General features: G+C 38.4%; 1 protein-coding gene across 1 annotated transcript in view; it reads right to left on the reverse strand.

Moving 5' to 3' along the window:
* msi2b (musashi RNA-binding protein 2b) overlaps positions 1 to 21,714 on the reverse strand; it is a 290,893-nt gene that overhangs the window by 120,972 nt on the left and 148,207 nt on the right. Inside the window, exon 7 of the mRNA XM_016478837.1 lies at positions 6,619 to 6,667. Coding sequence (XP_016334323.1) covers positions 6,619 to 6,667 — 49 coding nt within the window. The remainder of the gene's footprint in view (positions 1 to 6,618; positions 6,668 to 21,714) is intronic.

Genomic DNA, 21,714 nt, shown 5'->3' on the forward strand with positions numbered 1-21,714 from the left:
GTATGTATATAAATGACAATATGGGACAAATATAATGTAATTTAGTGGCGGCAGGAGCTGCGTGCTGCCGGTACATGTACAGTCAGACAAAACAACGTGCACATTTATCAAAGACGCGAGTGCGCGTACAGTCGTGGAAAACGATGTGTTCGGCAGTTAAAGACGCGGAGCGTCTGTGGAGTGCGCGTCATGGGAAACAATATGCTCAGTAATTAAAGAGGCAAGGCGGCGTTTCTGTTATTTGGTTTGTGACATCCTTTACGGGAAACAGCTTTAAAAATGCATCATATGACCCCTTTAACAGAATCTTTGATTTGCGGATTTGAACTCTTGATATCTGGCAACCTCACACATGAACGCTCATGTAGTAGAGGCATGTACAGCAGTCCGCAATAATAGTTTGTCTCCTTTTTTTTTCGACAAACATTTAAATACATTTTGGTATAGATTTTATTTTTCAAAATACATTTTAGTCTCGTCTTTTTTCGTCAATGATATTATATGTTGATATAGTCACAGTTATGGTTTATTGACCTTATTGTTGTCTCGTCATCGTCTTGTCTTAGTCATGGCAAAAATGCTTGTCAACGAACATTTTTCGTCATACTTTTCATTAACTACTGGCCATATATATTTACATTGACCATCACCCTCTATCCCACTCATCTGTTGAGCTCTCCAAGTGGTCGAAATGACCAAAACACCGCTGCCTAGTATTTAGAGGTTTTCTGGACAACACAGGAAGTGTCTGTACAGTCAGACTGATGAATGTTCAGCACTGAGATTATCAGAGCAGAATTGTGCTAAGGTGTGTAAAATCAGGCTCCGGAAGTCTAGCGCAGCACAGACTTTGTTTCTCATTTTGTGAAGCACAGATGTAGCATATTCACTTGAGAATTGTTCAGCGAGAGAAGAAAAAAGCTGCAGAAAGGGAGAGAGAGAGAGAGAGAGAGAGAGAGAGAGGGAGAGACAGGCAGAAAGAGAACAGAAAAAAGATGAGGAGACTGAAATATGCCCTGATGGAGTGTGTGTGTGTATATGGGCCAAAAGCCTTTCCAGACACAGCAAAAAAAAAAAAAAAAGTACAGGCTTTATTGGCCATTTCTACCACCAAACAGTTCGATCTCCACCGCAATCATTCTCACTCGATCTCTTTGAATGAAAGACCTTGGCTGTTGTCCTCCAACGCCCTTTTCATGGGAGAAGGAGAGCAGAGAGGGGGGATAAATAGAGAGCGTCTTTTAGCTGCCGCGTGTTTGTCACCTCTGAGCTGAAGGACAGTGTTGAATAGTCTTGCAGGGGGGTGTGAAGACAGACAGACTGCGGCGGATTAAAGACTGTCTGTCTTTACTTCTGTCCTCTGACATCCACTAGCATTTCTGTGTGTGTGTGTGTGTGTGTGTGTGTGTGTGCTATTGCAGTCATACAGTCGAGATGATGACAGTAATACATCAGTGTGAGATTGTCTGGTGCTGCAGTGGAGGAAACAGGAAGTAATGTGATTGTCTTTTTATTTTGTGTTTAACACATTCTGCTTTCTTCCAACATCATCTCTCTATGTTGCAGTTCCTTTTTAGGCATGTTGAAAGGGGCGGTTTATCATTTATTGATAGAGAGATAAAGCAGAGAGAGAATTATATATACAGTCAAACCAAAAATTATTCAGACACCAGATATAATTTTTTATATTTTTTTTACTAGTGGGTACAGGACTATAGTTCATTTATGTAAGTGAGGATAGCAAAATAAAGTAAACTGTGACATATTATACCCACAAATTCTTTATACAGTGGACTACCGGTAAAATTTATAAAAATTTGGGACCAAAAATTATTCAGACACTTTGACCTGACCATGTTTTGCTTAAGTGTTATCCGACATTATCATGATGAATTTGTTCTGACACAGTTTCACTCTGAGTTCTTGTCGTATTTTATTACCATTTTCTAAACTATAGCAAATAAACTGTGAACATGTGAAATGTTGAAAGTGTCTGAATAAATGTTGTTTTGTTTTTTTACATACAGTATATATATATATATATATATATACACACACACACACACAATCTAAAAAAAAGCAAATCACACCACAAACTTTTCAATTCAATGTCACTCAAATCGCTGTTAAAAAAACTATATCTTTTAAAAAAATGAAATCTGTTTAATTGAACATAAAAATGGAAATAAAACAAAATTCTATGAACTGTTAAAAATTTAAAAAGTCACTAAAATTGTAATTACATTTATTTATTAAATATAAAATCCTAAATCTAAAAATGTTCACTTAAAGGGGTCATAGGATGCTACATGCACTTTTACAAGTTGTTTGAACTAAAATGTGTGTTGGCAGTGTGTGTAAACAACCACCCTATAATGATAAAAATCCACCCAGTGGTTTTTTGTTAATCTACGTGTTCTGTTGTTGGAGGTTGCTCTTTTGTTAGTTTTGACTGCTTTTATTGTCCTCATCTGCTAAATGACTAAATGTAAATGGATGTAATAATGAACATAGCAGTCGTCATTTACTCCCGACATCTGAGCCGCTGAAGACGCAGTGGATTACATTTGTTTTTGAAGGGAATGCACCACCGATCTACATAAATGCGTCTATGTTCGCGCAAATCATTCGTGATCCAGCTTCACCTCCAGAAGAAGTGAGTATAAGGTTTTTTAAAGAATCTTTGCAAATTGCCTTTCCTAATAATGTGCTAATTAGCAAGTTTCACAATGAATGCGGCTAAAGTAAAGAAGAGGTAAAGAAGTAAAGAAGTAAAGTCGGAAGAGAGGGGCGGGGTCAGCAGAGCTCATTAACATTTAAAGCAAAATGCTACAAAATGGCTTGCTCTGAATAGAGCTGTTTTTGACAGGGTAAAAAAGGTGTTTTTTACACTACCATTGAGAAATTTTAACCAAAGTATGTTATAGACTTTTCATTAAGACCCTAAAGAATCATATCAAATCAACTTGTGGAAAATGGGCATCCGATGACCCCTTTAAACTTGCCCATCAAACTGTTATAAAATTGTATGGTTATTAAATAATTAAAACAAAAACTAAAAACAAACAAACAAAAAAATCTATAATTTTGTAATTAAATGTGACTCAATTTTATTAAATCATCAAATACAATCTTAAATAAAAAACATTATATCCTATACATTATATACATGTCATTCAAATTGTTAAACTGAAAAATACAAAAAAATAATAATTTCTAGTGGTGCCAGATTATAGTCCATGTAGTCACCATGATCTTTATATGTTGGTTTCAGCCACTGATACCCATCACTCAATGTGGCTGAAGGACTAACCGTCATTGCATTTCTATCTGCCCTTTTCCTCTTTCAGCCAGAGGTTTCTTTCAGAAGGAAAGAAAACACATTCATTTAAACAATAATCTTTAAAAACTATTTTAAATGTCTCTCTCTGCCTTCCCATTTCTGTCCAGTTGACCACCTCACTTCGGTGGAAGCTGCAGCCTCATAAAGTAATTGCTGTGAGGCTATTAAAACCGGTGACCCCCACGACTCCTCATTTAGCTGAAGATGCCATTTGAGAGAAAAAAAAATTAACAAGGAGGACACGGATAAACAAAAAGACAATTGCACACATTCCAACCAGCAAGTAAACAAAAGCAACACATCTGCAAGCGGCTATTGTTGATGCGCTATTGTGGGGCATCTCTTTGAATAGCAATAGTCGTCGACGACATTGTTTGGCACTTGGTGTTTACCAACAGTGCATTTAATGGCAGATAGTCTCATTTCTGACCTCGCTGCTCTTTGCTACATCCACAAGGGTTTGAGAATAATAACTTTTTTTCCCACTAGGGGCCGAAGCTAGACGTTCTCCACCTTCACTCTGACCCGCCTGTTCTCTCAAACACAGTTTGGGCTCTCCAGAGAGCCCTGGCTCCTCCGAACCCGCTCCGCCCCCTTCGTTCCCATAGATACAAACACTATGCCCTATGGGAATATTTATAAGAGCGAGAATGAGTGCCCAAGGCAGGGGCATCAGGGACAGGCAAAATAGAGAAACAGAAGAAAGTGTGGATCAAAGTTCAGCAAGTGTATTTGTTACGTGCTCTGATCTCCATTTACAAAAGAAAACGCTTGTCTTTTTTGGATCGTAGGCCAACTTGACATTTAGAAACACTCGGTTTGGGCGACACGGACAATTTGCGATCACCTGCAAACTGTTTTTGACTCGAGGTTGTGAAGTAGATTAAAAAAAGCTTAGCTGCTAATCGTGCAAAAAGGAAGAAATATCACTGTGACTTATCAGGCTGTTCTGACGATGTCACAGACGAGAGCGTCACAATGCCAAGGAGGACAGGAAGTCCTTTGGGGGGGTGGGGGGGTGGGGGGGTGAGTGAGAGAGAGAAAGAGAAAAAACGAAAGGCAATGCATATCCGCACACCTTCCAAGCACAGACACGCACGCGCGCTCACCTTTAAAATATGACCGATATGGATTAAAAAGCAAATCTCAGGTTGAAAGATTAATACCATCCACTTCATTTCCACAACCTACCCATCTGTGAGAGCTGAAAGCCACTTATGCAGCATAAAAGACACAGCGCTGCTCCTCGGCCTCTTCATTCAACCCACACAAAGGCCTCTCAAGGCTAAGAATCTCTCTCGTGGCTTTCAGGCCACTACAGAGGATGCTATACATGTGAACACTGTAGCATAAAGCTGCTAGCTATTTCTCAGCTTGTCTCTCTGTGCGTCTGCTGTCTCTTTCTCTTCTCATCTGCTCTGTTCTCTCTCTCAGGCTGTCTGTTAAAGCTGCACTCACCTTTATAATGTCCTCATGAGAGGCCTCGCTGCTAAAGCCACACAGAGAGACGGGATCACAGCTGGATAAAGTCAACTGCCTACTCTGACCAAAGACCACCTCTCATCTCCTCGTCTCATTTCTCCTTTCTTTACATCTCTTCTCATTTTTATTCTCTACTTCCCGTAGTTTCTCCCCCTCTCTCCTCTTTTCTCATTCCCTCTGCCCATTTCTCTTCTCTCCTCATCTTTTTTCACCTTCAGTTTCTGCATTTCTCTTCTCTCTTTTCCTTTTATTTCTCCTCCTCTCATTTCCTCTCCCAATTTTTCTTCTCTCCTCCCCTTTTCTCTCCTTTATGCTATCCATCTCTTCTCCCTTTATTTTATCCTCCTCTCCTCATATCTCATTCCCTCTTCCTGTATTTCCTCTCACCTCCCCTTCTCCCTTTATTTCTCCTTTACACTCCTTATTTCTCTTCTAATTTCCTCATTATTTCCCATACCTTCTAGTACTCTTCATCTCATTTTCTCTCCTATCTTCATCTCTTCTCCTCCCTCATTTCTCTTCCACCCTCCACAATTTCTCCTCTTCAAGTAATTTCTCCTCCCCTCTCCTCAATTCTCATTTAATTTCTCCTCCTTATTTCTCACCTAGCCTTATTTCTCCTTCACACTCCTCATATCTCCGCTCTCCTCCCCTTATTTCCCTTTCTTTAATATTTTTCCCTTCTCCTCTCCTAATTTTTCCTTTAATCTAATTTCTCTTATTTTTTCTCATCATTTCTCATATCTTCTCCTACTCTTCCCCTTCATTTCTTTTCATAATCTAATTTTTTTGTCTTCATCTCATTTCTTCGTTCCTTATTTCTCATCTCCCTTTCCATTTCTCCTTCCTTCTCCTCATTTCTCTCCCCCTTTACCATTTCTCCTTCCCTCTTCCTTATTTCCTCTTCTTCTCTATCATAATTTTCCTTAATTTCTCTTATTTTTTCTCATTTCTCATATCTTCTCCTACTCTTCCCCTTCATTTCTTTTCATAATCTCATTTTTTTGTCTTCATCTCATTTCTTCGTTCCTTATTTCTCATCTCCCTTTCCATTTCTCCTTCCTTCTCCTCATTTCTCTCCCCCTTTACCATTTCTCCTTCCCTCTTCCTTATTTCCTCTTCTTCTCTATCATAATTTTCCTTTTTTAAATCACATCTTCTCTCTTCACTTAAACTTTCCTTCCTTCTTCTCATGTCTCTTCTCACTTTCTTCTCTTAAACTCTCATTCTCCTCTCCTTTACTCCATCAAACACATTATCTGATCACTCAATCACAACTACAGGGGGGAAAAATCACTCCAAATCCTTGTACTAAAGTTCATTCTTTCTCAGAAAAAAAGTTTCAGAGATAAAGTCACAGAAACATCACTCAGCAATAACCTCATATTCAGTATATCATAAGTCTGAAGATATCGTACATTTCTCACAAGCCTGCAGGCGTGAGTGAACATGACCGAGAAACATTCCACCCTGCGCATCCAATGGTAAATGTCGGACTAATCAAATAGAGTCGATGGATTGGCTACAGTGGAAATCGCTTCTCTTTTATTGGACCATATTAGCCTTGACCTTCAGGGCTCAAATAAAACGTCCTTGAAGATATAATGCTATAATGTAACACACAGCACAAGAGCTCCTGTACTGCTACAGAAAACTCACGCTTCAATGTCTTCAGAGTGCAACAGTGAACTGCACAACTAATGGCACAGTATGACTGATGGACATTACTAACAACATTACACACACATGCAAAGACACAAACAGATACACACAAAAAACAAATGGGCTCTTACCTCTATGTCTGTTTGTAGTTTTATCAAACATAAGCATTGCATCTTCTACCTGTAAGAGAACAAAGAGAAAAATTAGTAAAGGAATGTCAAAACTGCCAGTACTTTGCTTGAAATGTACACACATACAAACAAAAAAGTAACAATACCAGACCTCCTGTATTTACTTTAGTATGAATTAATATTATTTTAATATTGCTTGCTTGAATAATTACTTACAAAGTCTACATATTATTTTAATTTAAATAGCTGATATTTCATCTAATTTTTTCTAATATTAATAATTGAAAGAGCCTTTCAACCAGCCTAAGTTGGTTTGCTTGGTTGACTGGTTTTAAAGCACTTGCTGGCTTGGCCAGGCTGGGAAACCAGACTAGCTTAAACCAGCTAAGACCAGCAAACCAGTTTTGGCTGGTTTAAGCAGTTTCTTTTTTTCGGCAGGAAAATAAAGGACTGTTTATATTAATTTTTGCTTTGCTGTCAAAACAGGTATCAGGAATGCAGAAATATCTGGTATTAGAGCTATTCAACAATAGTCTTTTTTTGATATTGTAACATCTTGTGCACTTCTACTTAAATATATAACTACTGAAGCCTAAAAGCATTTACACACACGTACAGATTAGGGCTGCACGATTAATCGCATGCGATATTTAATGCGCATCTTATCAGTAAAGCCGGTTCTGTAATCAGCGGTAAATCTCCATCACCTGCGTGCTTTCACATTGAGCAGCATTAACTACACAGAGCCGTTGTTCACTGACGAGCTGCGCTAAACCACGTTCATATTCGCGCGATTTTTCAGTGAACAACGGCTCTGTGTAGTTAATGCTGCTCAATGTGAAAGCACGCAGGTGATGGAGATTTACCGCTGATTACAGAACCGGCTTTCTGACAAGATGCGCGTTAAATATCGCATGCGATTAATCGTGCAGCCCTATTACAGATCTGAAAGCTGCTCATGGCCATGTTCTGTGAAGAATGATATCCCTCCACGGGCCCAAGGGTACCATCCTGTCTGACCCTGACAGAGGCCTGCTCATCCTTGAGGAAAACCCTGTCTGCAAGGACACACTTCAGAGTGCATCCAGCCATAGTCCTCTCACACACACAAACACAGGTATTATACATCCCACAGTATGTCTAAACATGCTTCTTTCTACTCCTTTCACATTACAGACATGCACATACACTAATAAATGCACAAAAAGTGCATGCCATTCTGGCGTACACATGTGGATGTACACATGCACACTTCACCGCTCCTTCCTGAGGTCCCTGAGATTAGCCTTAAAGTACAAGCGGCTAGAAAAACACCTTCCCTGCACAAAAGGAGCCATCAGTCACTCAGCCCCATAGAGAACAATAGAGCTGCGAGCTTTAGAGTTCCTCATCACCCTCAATCACTTCCAATAAAGATCACAATGACTGGTGCTCTCATAGAGGCTGAGGGAAATCTGTTATCCTCTGCTATCACTCAATGCATATTTATGTTCCTTTAAAACAACTCTCTATGTTCAGAGGAACATGTTTCATAAATGACCACCAGAAACATGAGGGTTTTCTGAAAGTACATTTCTTTTGTAGGATTCGGCTTTTTCTTCAATAAATAAAGGTATCTCAATACTTAATAAACAAAAACATATATATATATATATATATGTATATTAGTGCTGGGCAACGATGATTGTCTGCGATTAATCACGATTAATCGCATTGTTATGCACAAAATTCAATAATGCATTCAAAAGTAGTGTATTGTGCACTTTTTTTCATTTAAAAGTACTGCTATATGAACAAAACTGCAATAACATTTGGATTAGGGGTCGACCGATTATCGGCCTGGCCGATTATTGTCGCCGATATTAAGCATTTTTATGGTTATCGGTATCGGTCATTTTCAAAACCGATTCGCCGATAAAATAACTTCATTTTGAAACGCACTATTTGGCTTTGATGCAGCCTGTCAGAACTCACCACTCTGTTGCCTAAAGCAATATCCGCCCACCGCCCATCTGATTTGTTGGGAGTCACGAGTCCGACCAATCAATGCGGAATTCACTCTCACTCCGAAAGCGCTTGCTAACTGGAGCTGCTTCAGTGATCACGCATTAGTTGTCTCTCAAAGATAAGGCAGCAGCAGACGTTGCTTAAGTTGCAATAAATCACAATCCACTAACGTTACACTGAAGTTGAAAACCTCAATATTATCTATGATGTCCGCGATGCAGAAAATGTGGCCGGAATCACGGAATCCAGTCATATAAATGGAATTTATTGTATGATGAGGAATATGTCAAACTTTGGATGAATTCATCAAAAGTAGGTCAGTACACTTAAATAGAGTCGCGATATGGACTAGTATCTGTAAATATTAAGCCGCAAAAATACTATTTAAATATGAATCCTGCACGTTCTGCGTGTCTCTGTGTATGTAAATGGCACAGACGCGCGGTTTTGTTTTCTACACACACAAAGTGTGCGACGCTCGTGGTGATTTCAGCTTCTGTAGTCTCACTACATAAAGGACATAAATACATGAACAACATCTCCAGAACTGCTCTGACTCCCTCTGAGAGTCACTTCATGAGCATTTGACAGTTTCATTTGAGTAAAACTGCAGTGTTTCCCAGTTCCCACAGACTTGCACTCGTTTGTGGCGGCATATATATGCAAACTCATGAAGGCAGTTTTTGTCAGAGCCCTTGTTAGTCTTAATTTTGACATTAATTTTCATTTTTACATCAGACATACAGTATATATCGATCGGTTATCGGTCTACTTGATCTGTAATAATCGGTATCGGCATTGGCCCTGAAAAACACATATCGGTCGACCCCTAATTTGGATTGCAAACACTTTAAACAAATAAGGTTTTTATAGCAGTATTCCTTTTACATATAGCAGTTAAAATATTTCTTGTAAATCTCAACTTATAATGTTAATGCAATCAAATTAAATATAAAACCAGCTATTTGCCACTGCCAGGACATTAACGTTTTTATAGAAAATATTTTATAGTTAGTTATAGAAAAACAAGTTATGCTCAAGAGTCCAGAGCCTCGATCATAACATTATAACAGGCACCTTCCGAGTAGAGACATGCAGTATCGGGACCCAACGCAGCAGAATGCGGCACGGGACAACACTTGATGGGCGAGTGCGGGTGGGTAGACACTCGTGTGTGCGGGATACGGGAGAATAACGGTGTACTCACACTAGGCAATCTTAACTGTGCCCGAGCGCGTTTGACCCCCAAAGCCCGGTTTGTTTGACTAGTGTGATCACTCCGTGCCGTGCTCGGGCACGGGTCATTTAGCCGGCCCTTGCTCAGTTGGATGAGGTGGGCCAGAGCCCGGTTCAGTTATATATAGATCAGTGAGTGTGCAGGCTAACTGCACCGGAGCGCGGAACTTACGTGCAGCATGATTGCGTGAACATTTCTGAGCGGCAAGTGTGATTGATCTGTAAAGCAATATATTGTGAGAGGGCTGTGTGTTACCGCGTCACAAACGACTCAAAATAATAAACCACAAAGATAACAAAACGATGCACTCCACTGTGCTGAGCGAGAGCGCTTCTCTGCTGTCTTCACGTGCTATCGGAAACTTCCTATTTCCCACTTATGAAGTCGTGAGCGCTTCATGTGAGCGCTGCTGCAGTCTTAAGCCCACCCCAAATGCTCTCATTGGTTGAGACGCGTGATGACACCCATCCCAAGCCAGTAATGATCAACATCCCACCCCTCCTGTGACCCATGGTTTGTCTGTATGTGTGTTCAGAGCCAGTGAGCAACGGACTTTCATAATAATAAAAAACTGCGTTAACGCAATTACTAATTGTCGGCGCTAATGAATTAATGCGTTAACGCGACAATAACGCGTTAACTTGCCCAGCCCTAATTATTATATATATATATATATAGGGCCTAAAACAAACTTTTTGCCACACCTGCCAATGGCCGGTGACATGATAAAATTTACCGGCCAAAATTTTTTTTTACCGGCCATGAAACTCTTTTTGCAAAAACAGGCAGTTATTACTACTACAATAACTAAACATATTTACAATGTTATTGTCCTGCTGGTGCATTTTCCCTCAATTTTACCTATTAATTATAGCCATTCAACATTACAGTATAATTGAAAGCCATTATTTTAAACATTTAATAGGCTCTGAAATATATAACAACCTTTAATTGAAGTGATTTTAAAACAATCTTCACATAAACTATATTATATATGCATAAACTATACATATTAATTTTTATTCACGCTATAAAAGTTAATCAGCGACTAGAACAGTCCAATGATTTCTCTTTTTCTTTTGTTCTTTGATTTACATCAATGAAAGACTTCAGCAGATTTCACTTTAAAAGCAGCGCTGTCTCTTTAAAACCTGAAGTACATGACGCGGATCTAACATGTATCTGATTTTCTCCTTCCCAACTCTTTACGGTCATTTAAGACTTTATAACTCACTACGTTTACAAGGTAACTCGGCAAAACCGCATATTTTGACATAATTGTGTGTGTTTTCGTGCGTTGAAGCGCTACTGGTGCGCTGTCTGAAGCGGCTCAGCGTATACGTACAGCCGAACGCACAGCCTTTTAAACTATACTTCATATCCTATTATTTGATTCGCTCTTGTCATTTATGACAGAACAGCTAATCACGATGATCTTGTCTTCAGACAAGATTATTTTATTCGCTTATGTCAGAAAAATCGAATCTCTTTAAAAACGGGCTGTTGTTTTCACTTCATTGCATTGTTATAATTCGTAAAAGCTGTACCCACCAACTGGCGACTGACACCGTTACATGGACTCGCCAACGCTGATTCTTACTCGCATTTAGCGCTTGGCGAGTGTTAATTTTAGGCCCTGTATATATATATATATATATATCTATCTATCTCATATCATTGACATATACATTTGCTCTGAAATGTTTTCAATTTTTTTTTTTTAAATCAGCAGAATCACATCAATTTAGACAGCCATTATTCCCATTAAGATTAAGCATTTTAAATGTTAACCTGAACAACTGACACTTAGGAACACAAAAGAAGAATCATCCCTCACATCCCTCACAACCCCTTAAATATGTGTCACATGAAACATGCTGTTTATTCTTACAAAAAGTCTTTGGGCACCAAATTGGTGTTTTTGTTTTGGTAATACTGAGTTTCTATCTTGCAGTATGCAGTTAAAACATCATAGCAGCTAATGAAAATGTTGATGTGAATATACATTTATTTTTCTGAGAAACTACTAGCATTAGCAGAGAGATTCTATAAACTGTGTAATATTATAATGCAGCGATATAAACCATCACGTTTGCCTTTCACAATCACAGTGATGTATGTCGGCTCTATAATTATGTTGTCAATGCTGGTGGACGATAGTTTATAGGCCTGCAGCTGAAGCATCTACTTCTGTCCAGAAAGAGGAGAGACTCTTGGCTACAGCTGCACTAAAGCATGATGGGAGGAGACAGCCCTCCACTCAGGCTCATATGTAACTGTCTCTCCTCATAACCAGCATGAAGCCTCTCTTTCTCACCCTCACTCCATATTCTTCCTACAGTGAGAACCTATGCCACCTGTCTTTGACATATAAAATCTGAGACAATTAGTGAGGAAGCTTTTAATTTGCATTTTTCTAATTTCTAAATATTATGTATATATATGTATATATATATATATATATATATATATATATATAGAGTGAAAACTGAACAGGTTTAGTATTATTATTATTATACATTTTTAAAATTATTATAATTAAAAGGCAAAATATACAATACATAAAACAACACAAAAGAACTGAAAAAATGAAAAGTTTATATAATAAATTATCATTTTGATATTTGCTTCAATTTTTTGAATACTATAATAAATAACATTATTTATAGTAAATAAACTGAAATGTGAAAAGTTGAATTAAAATGATGAAAAGCAAAAATATTTATATTAATTGAAAATTTGAATTAAAAACAATCAAATCTCTTATATATCTGCTTTAATTTTTACCTCAGTATTTATATTCTCAAAAGCTCTTCAGTTATTCTCAATGACCTAATGCACAACTTCACACTTCCAGTCCTGCTTTGCTGCCTTCAAACCACCCTGACCCATTCAGCCTTTCAATAGGGGGACGAGTATTCAAGGATAGATTCAGCCTTCCAGCGGCCATCAGATTGTGGGATAAGAAGCTCTTGAGGGCACACACACATACACGGCACAAAGGTGAGCGAGGTCCCACACCCGGTCTGTGCCTAATCTTAGGTCTGCTCTCTCCTCCTTCTGTGAAAGAAAAGCCTGAAGGATAATAGCGGTCTCTTCAGTATGTAAGGGGGCCAGGCAGCCCCCACAGATAACAGTCCCGCTTTTACATAGAGAGAGATGAGGTAAAAAGTGGAGACAAGATTCATGGAAAAGAACAGAAAGCTCTTCATAGAGTTCTTCCTATCTAGTAACGCAGCATGGGGTAGGAAGGGGTGTTTTAAGTTCTCTTAAAAGGGCGGCGGAAGGTTCCGGAAAGTCTGCAAGGGTAATGGCACTTGCATATGCAACGGTGCCGCATTCGAAATGGCCCTGACCTTTACTTGTTAGGTCTTGCGGCTGTGCCCGGGACTCTGAGGGGCTGCGGGATGGCGGGACCCCAGGATTGTTGTGCACCGATCGATGCGAAACAATTGGCCTTACAGCACTCTGATGTGGAGGGGAATTAATTAGCCGACCGCGGCGTCTGGAAGGACGCGGCAGCACACAGTACAGGATGGCAAATTGCTCAAATTCTGTGCCATTAAAGGCCCCAGTGGCACACCCTAGGTGGTAGCACTACTTTGCCATTAAACACCATTACTGATAAATGACTGAACAAGTGGCCTTTTTACTGGCCATCCTTAGCTTGGTCAGTGGCTAATATGTGCTGTGCACCCGGCACAATGAGTAAATGCCACGGTAATGCCTGTTTTATGACAGGCATGGAAGGGGCAGGTCCTGTCTGAGTGTCGATAAAACTGCGTTTAAATGTAGTTTGCGAAAGCCAACTGTAGCTCACCCTTGAGATTTATGCTTCTTATTAGCAGGGGCCGTACATTCGGTCCTATGAGACACAGGCCTTTATGGGCTTTTATAGTTGGACTGTTATGAAGAAAAGCACACGGGCGCTGTGACCTCATATTGCCAGAGAACACAGCATGCAGTGGCGTTAACCAGGGGCCAAACACTAACCTACCTCAAAACAACAGGAAAAAACATGGTTCACAACTGAAGAGAGTCATTTCTGTGCCACTAGCGCGAAGCATCGGCCAAAAAAAAGGAAAAAATAACGATTGTATTCAAATACACTCTAGCATCAATTTTCTAAAATAATTATATAAACAATTCCAAAATCCAATTAAAAAGCCCAATATAAAAACAAAACAAAGGCAAATAAACAAATACAAGGTCAACAAAAACTTCAAACATCAATGAATAGAGTATTTTTTGAGAAATGCTCCTATTCATAGTTATAAATAATAATAAATAAAATAAAAAGCCAAATAAAAAAATCCAAAGATTAAAAAAATAAATAAGGTGAAAACAACAACATAAAAATGCTTTCCAAAAAATTTAACAGCCAAAAAAGTGCATCTTTCAAATAGGGCTGGTAAGCGATTAAAATGTTTAATCTAATTAATTACATGATGTGGCAATTAATTAATAAAATTAATCGCAAATTAATCGCACATCAGATTTGGCTGTGAAATTACTCCCAAAAGATCATTTAAAGTCATTGTTGTGTAAAGCATCAAACAGACATTACAAAAAGTAGCTTCAGCAAGAAATATGTTGTTTGATAAAATGTATTACATATACTCTTTTGGACCATGGGGGTGAGTAAATGATGACACAATTGTCATTTTTGGGTGGGTGAACTATACCTTTAATGATTTATTTTATTAATTGTATTATTATTACTATGGAAATATGAAATATTTCTTTAATGAAATGACACTCTAAACAATAGGCCTAAACTAAAACTGCCAGTAGGTGGTGGTAAATGTCTTAATGATTAAGTCTTCGAGTCATTTATTCATTCACTTGATTCATTCAAATAGCTGATTCATTCGGGAGTGAAGTAAATGGTTCATGAATGGTCCATTGAATCATTAGACTTCATCACCATCAGACCGATCGGTGTGTGACATCAAAGTACCGCGAGAGCTATAGAGAGCAGACAGCTCCTTATACTTTTGAATCGCTCTCGCGGTACTTTGATGTCATACACCGATCAGTCTGTGCCGCGCCGCTTCAAATCCAACACGCCTAATAATTCACCCAATTCGTTCAAAACGTGCATTAAGAAATGATATGCTGCTGTGTGTTGCACGGAGACAATATTATTACTATGGAAATATGAAATATTTCTTTAATGAAATGACACTCTAAACAATAGGCCTAAACTAAAACTGCCAGTAGGTGGTGGTAAATGTCTTAATGATTAAGTCTTCGAGTCATTTATTCATTCACTTGATTCATTCAAATAGCTGATTCATTCGGGAGTGAAGTAAATGGTTCATGAATGGTCCATTGAATCATTAGACTTCATCACCATCAGACCGATCGGTGTGTGACATCAAAGTACCGCGAATTAAGAAATGATATGCTGCTGTGTGTTGCACGGAGACAAACAGTTCTGCTTTGTCTTTATATTTTTTGTTGGCAAAATTTAGCAAAACAGACAACATTGCCTCTAAAATAACACAATATTAACTTCTTATTTACTGAACTGTTGTATAAGATCAGTATCACATTTGCACTCCTGTGATATTGCACTTATTGCTCATGTGATATTGCTTAACTATATGATGTAAATATGAGACAAAAACTCAAACAGGGGCAGTTTTGCCCCATATCTTGAATTTTAGGGACATTCTAAGGCATTCTAAGGCTAGTGAGTTGTTGCCCTGCCTTGATTTGTCATCAATCAGCTGTATGAAATGTCAGATGACCCACATAGGTCTGGGGCGGGGCAAGAACGTTAAATGCTCTTAATAATAAATAATTTTAACGCATTATTTTTCACCGTAATTAATTAATCTAATTAACGCGTTAAATTACCAGCCCTACTTTCAAACTTTCATGAAGATAAATCTCACTCCCGTAAACCTAGTGCAATTACAATCGGTGTGTTCCTGTATGGCAGCTGTGCAAAGCTGCTTGACAACATGTTTTCATTTAAGTAAGAAATATAATTGGAAAGTCTGTGGGGCCATTTTTTTATTAACTGTGGAAGGTATCAGCGGGAGGACAGGGGGGAATACAAGCTGGCGGAAACAGTCAGACGGGGGGAGATAGTGTTTACATGTAGGCGAGGGATGGAGAGAAGGCAATCCAACACTTGGTTAAATTCACTCAGCCGCCAGGGAGTGGAATCTACCACCTGCCATATCACCGTTTGCTAAATCTCAGACAGTAAGAAAAGAAAAACAGACTCCACCTCTCCCCTCGTGTCAAACAAACGTGTGCATGCCTGTCACACCATGGCAGAAATCTCCAAAACACATGCTGCAAAAATGTTTAATCAGACGCATTTAATTATTTATCAGGGGACAAATGACTCAAAGCATTTACAGAAAGCAGAGAGGATGGGCAATACAAACCGACAATAGCTTCACACAGAGTTTCCAGTGGGGCTTCTAACTGCACTCTAGGGCTGGGCAAAAAAAAAAAAAGATTTTTCGATTAATCGTTTTTTTTTTTTAAATGCCGTCGATTCGACATCGATTCTTAAAAGCCGCGAATCGATCTTTTCCGGGATTTATTTCAGCACACATTTAAAATAAGATCTGATTAACGTGAATCTTATCATTAGTCTTCTCCACTAGATGTCACCCTTATTTACCTTGCGCGATGTTACAACAGAAAGCCTGTCATTCATTCAGCGCTTATCATGGCCATACGCGTGATTCGCAATGCTCAGGTGAAATGCTATAGTAATACTATAAATCTGCGGAAGCATTTGATATCACGCATAAGGCGCCATGATTTCCGCAATGAATGAATGGCGGGGCGCACTGTTTTGTTTACACATACTAAAGCGCGGATGACGCTCGCGGAGTTTTCATCTTCTGCCATCTCACTATATGATGATATGAACACGAATGTCATCTCCAGCTGCTCTGAGAGTCACTTCATTAGCATTTTACCGTTTCATTTGAGAAAACTACCATCATATCACATACACAGCAGCTGCAAGTTCTTCACGGCAACCCGTCAAAATAAAAGTTTAGTTTAACATTAAGAAACGTTAGAATATATTACTATTTAGCAGTCTTAAGAATCAATGCTACTACTGCTAATAAATATTAATAAATCTTTATTTTTAATCACATAGGAATAATCACATCTGTTTTCTTTTTAATTTTAACCGTAAACCTCTGTTGGGCAGCACTTTGTTTGCCAAAAAATAAAAGGGTTTAATTTTCATTTGATTAGGATAAATTAAATTAATATTTTATGCCTTCATCTGATTACCAGAAAAATTAAGAACATTTTATAGAGCCCTATTATTGTTTAAAAAAGGACCCTATACAAAAAAAAGAATAGGTTTAAAATACAGGCATGTGGCTTAATTTCTTTTTATTAATTCACCATTTGTAAACTGATGTTTACTGTTCATTTTTTAGAAATATCAATAGCATTTGTATTAAAACTATATTCACTGAATGTAATCAAAAAATCGAGAATCGAATCGAATCGAATCGAATCGAGAGCTTGCGAATCGAAATCAATACCCAGCCCTACTGCACTCTTGCAACAAATTTAAAATATTTGGTATTTTATAATATATATTTAAAAAAATATGTAAAATCTTTTAAAAAATATAAAGTTATATATGTATGCAATTTTATAGCAATAAATATAATATAAATTAAATATAAATTTAACACGCATAACTTACACATACTGTACACACACGTATACATATGAATGTGTGTGTGTGTATATACACACACACATATATATACTGTATATGTATATTTACATATATTCAGCTACTGACTTTGTAGAAGAAGCTCATGAGAGACATCCTGTCCTAACAAACAGTGCTTCTGACAACTATTTAACATCTTGAGATTTAGCGACAAACACAAATAACCTGCTATATTGCAAAATATGGGGCCAAAAGCAGAAAACCAGACAAAACAGTCCAAGTAAACATAGGTGTGGATCAATGGCACGGTTAGTTACATGAGAGAGAAGTCTGAATGCATCCCAGCACCTCATCATACACGTGCACATGTGTTTACGTGAATGTGATCGAGCAAACAACACCGGCGATCAAAAATAAACAGTGGCGGACGAGGAAATGGATATTCAAAGGCAGGTCTCATTTAGCACCACGGCTGGGTGGAAGGGGAGACGTTTATTTGCATAACGGAATTGGAAGTGACTGTCAGCATCGGCTGCAGAATCTACTCCCTCATCTAGCGCAGACACCCTCCAGCTCATGGCTCCTTGATTTTTTTTGCCCTTCTCATTTGTTCTTGTGCTTTTCTTTAGCTGGAAAAATCAATGTGATAGGAGCAAGACTCTCTTTTCTGCTCAAGGACGATGGATCGAGTTTCGGCGGCTCTAATTTTGAAGAGTCACTTTCTTTTCGTTCGTAATTTCGCACTGATCTGGCCGGTAACTGAGTGGAGAGTGATCGCTTGTGGCCATATCTTGAGTGCATGCTTCATTCGCTTTTAGCACTGGTGATTAAATGCGCAGCTCTGGGCTATACTCATGTTGACGGAAAAACAATGCAATTAATGTACACCGGATCAAAACAACACAATAAAAAGAAAGGATGGTTTTAAAAAATAAGGCTCTTCTGGTGTTCAATGGCAAAAGGAGACACTCTTTCTGCGGTCAGATCATATTTCAAATTTTTTCTCTGAAAATGAAGATTAAAACCGCTAAAAATGACAACTATCTGTCCTTGCTTGACATCACCACTTAGATTCTGCAAAAATGTAGCCATCCAGCCACCAGACTCCATTTAATAATGAAATCACTGCGAACGCTGACCCTCTTAGGAGACATTTTTCCCATTTTTCCAAGGAATGGGCATTTGTGGTTAAGGTTCACCAATCCATAATTGATGAGAATAGCTGCTCTGATATATCAAAAGCGTTGCGCACAGGTCTAAACCTGATATTTATTTCCTTCTGATGTCAAATGTCTACACCTGCAACTCTGATAACTCATTTCAGGTCCACCCGTGACAAAACGCTGGTTTGAAAAGGGAACATATATATTTGACAAGCAACAGGCCCTTTATGAGGTGGGGGATCACTGCACTGTTTTTGCAGGGTGGATAAGCAGTGATTTCAGTTCCAGCGGTGCCGTCGCTCGCCGCTCATGCGGCAAATCTGTTTTCAGCGACTCTCTGAGCCATGGACATCTACATAAAAGGAAAAAGACCAACTCAAAGAGATGAAAAATCCAACACCTGCAGCTCAGGACGCTAAAATCCAGACATCCTCCCCAAAATCCACGGCCCAGACATCACTTATCACGGCAGATTACTCCATGTCATTATCGACTCATCGTCACTTTGCCGTTGTCACGCTGACGAGGCATGATGTAAATGTATGTAAATTCACGCTCTTAACTGACAGTCTAAAGATGAGGAACAGATGAGATTAGGTGCAGAGGATCGCTTTCTGCAGGAAGCCCCCCCGATAAGCTCATTATGCCCTTAAAAGGTTTAATTATCAGAGCTATTGCGTATGAACATTGCGTACAGAGCTTTGGACTGAAATCCTGTGTAAATCCTGGCATCTAGCAGTGTCTGTCAGCGAAAACCAGAAACAATCACGATTAATTTACTAGACACTAATTACTGCGTGAAAGCAAAAGCTGACTGATTTGTGTCTAACGATATGTTGTGACCTTGAGGAACATTGTGATGCTTTCTTAGTAGAACAGTATTCTTGTCAAATCCACAACACATCTGACATTGCAAATCAATAAATGGCTCACTCATTTACTCAGGTACTTAAAGGTGAGCTGTGTAATTTCTGTACGATCAAACAGAACTGCAAAAAAAAAAAATACTGGTTTCAAACAGGCTGCAAAGACACTCCTCCATCTATCATTGGTTTTGCAAACAAATAGTCCCACCCTAAACTCACACCATTGACTGACCCAATCTTGCTGTGTCAAGCTAATCAGGATGCTATAATGTGATTGGGAAGAATCAATCTGCAAATGGCTTATTTATAGCTGACTCCGCATATTAAGTTGGGATTATAGAAAGCATTTTATTATTGTAAAAATTTATTTCAAATATGTATAATATCTTGACCTATACACATTCAGGTAAATGAGTGTTTTGAGCACTATAAAGAGCATTTAACAGCTGAGAAACTGTATAAAAAAAGAAATAATTGAATAAAATAAATGCTTATATGGAGTTATATGTATATCATTTCATATTAAAGCGGAAATGAACCTACGAGCATGCTATGTCGTAGTTATGTCATCAGTTAAGTCATCAAGTTACCAAAAAAAAAGGTGATTGGAGCAGTCTTAAAACTATGCATGCATGTAAGTATTTGTTATATATGGGTCACTTTTAAGAACATATCTTTGAAATGCAGTGGTTTTCAAAACTGTCCTGGAGCACCACAGTCTCCTTCATCTAGCACACCCGATTCAACTCGTCAGCTCATTAGTAGAGACTTTAAGACCTGAAGTGTGTCAGAAAAAGTAAAGAGTTGTGAGAAAATACGATGTGTGTCAGATCCGTGTCATGTTCAGCAGCGGCAGCTCTTAAAGCTGCCAAAATAACCTAATAACCCAGCTGCTGTGATGTCTGTTAATCAAAGAACAGAAGAAAAATTAGGAAATCAATCACTTTTGTAGCTTTAAGGATTCATCTAGATTTAATTTAGAATTTAGCGTTTGATAACTTATCAATTTCTGTATATTTCATACTTGCTGAAGGGCACAGGTAACTAAATATGACATTTATTATAAAGGGTTTATGTGAAGACTTGTTATTTTTTAAAGTCTAATAAATGTTCAAATTGATAGCTCTCAATAATACTGTAACGTTGAATGGCTATAGTCAATGGTTAAATATTAGGGGGGAATAATTATCTATTTCATATGAGTTGTAGTATTGGTATCAGTGATACTCGCCTTCAGTCATAAAGATGCCACTAAACAAATATTAAAAAATACACTCTCTTTATGTTGTTTCTACATTAATTTGAAGATTGTAAGTGAAATGATTGCAATATAAAAGTTTATTTAAAAACTTTAAATGTTAAGTGGGATTAATCGTGATTAATTTTAGAAAAAAATTTCAATTAATTAGTACATTTTTTTTAATCGATTGAAAGCACTAATATGTCATAAAACCCTAGTATTTCTATCACCAACCCAGACGGTAATGATTCTAGACAGTCTCTCTTAGCAAGAACCTCCGAATAGGATATTTTAACAGCAGATGACGTTGAGACTGTTTCACATGGCACCAGTTGATTCAGTGGCATTGCATGTTGTCAAAAGGGCGGCTCGGCTCCCAAGCACTGAACATGACTCACTGTCTCTTCTGGTGAGGCACTGCAGCTGACGTAATCTGATCTGGAAACATGACCCCTTTGCCCTTTCTATAGCCCAAAAAACACTGAAGCAGACCTTCTTTTTATTAAAGGGGTCCTATTATGCTCTTTTACAAAGTCTTGATTTTGTTTTGTGGGTGTACTAGAACATGCTCTCATACTAGGTTGTTCGAAAAACACATTATTTTTCACATATTTTACATTATTACAACACCTCTCTCCCCAGTCTGGCATGAACGGCTCGAATAGTTCCTGTATCAAATGAAGGAAATACGAAATGTGCTGTGATTGGTTAGCTGGGCCAGTGTGTGTTGTGATTGGCAGCACTCGGCGCCTGGTCGGGAAACGTCATGCCCCTTACCATAGCCGCCTGCGAGCTTCAGTGTAAATATTGCGTCAAAATCAAATCAATTTGAGCGTAATTTAAATCCCGGATGTAACCACTCTAAGTTCGTCTGCCTTGGGAAAGCTAGCGTGTCTCCGACA

The sequence above is a fragment of the Sinocyclocheilus anshuiensis genome, unplaced genomic scaffold, assembly GCF_001515605.1.
Source record: "Sinocyclocheilus anshuiensis isolate Anshui unplaced genomic scaffold, SAMN03320099.WGS_v1.1 scaffold1170, whole genome shotgun sequence".
Taxonomy (NCBI): Eukaryota; Metazoa; Chordata; class Actinopteri; order Cypriniformes; family Cyprinidae; genus Sinocyclocheilus; species Sinocyclocheilus anshuiensis.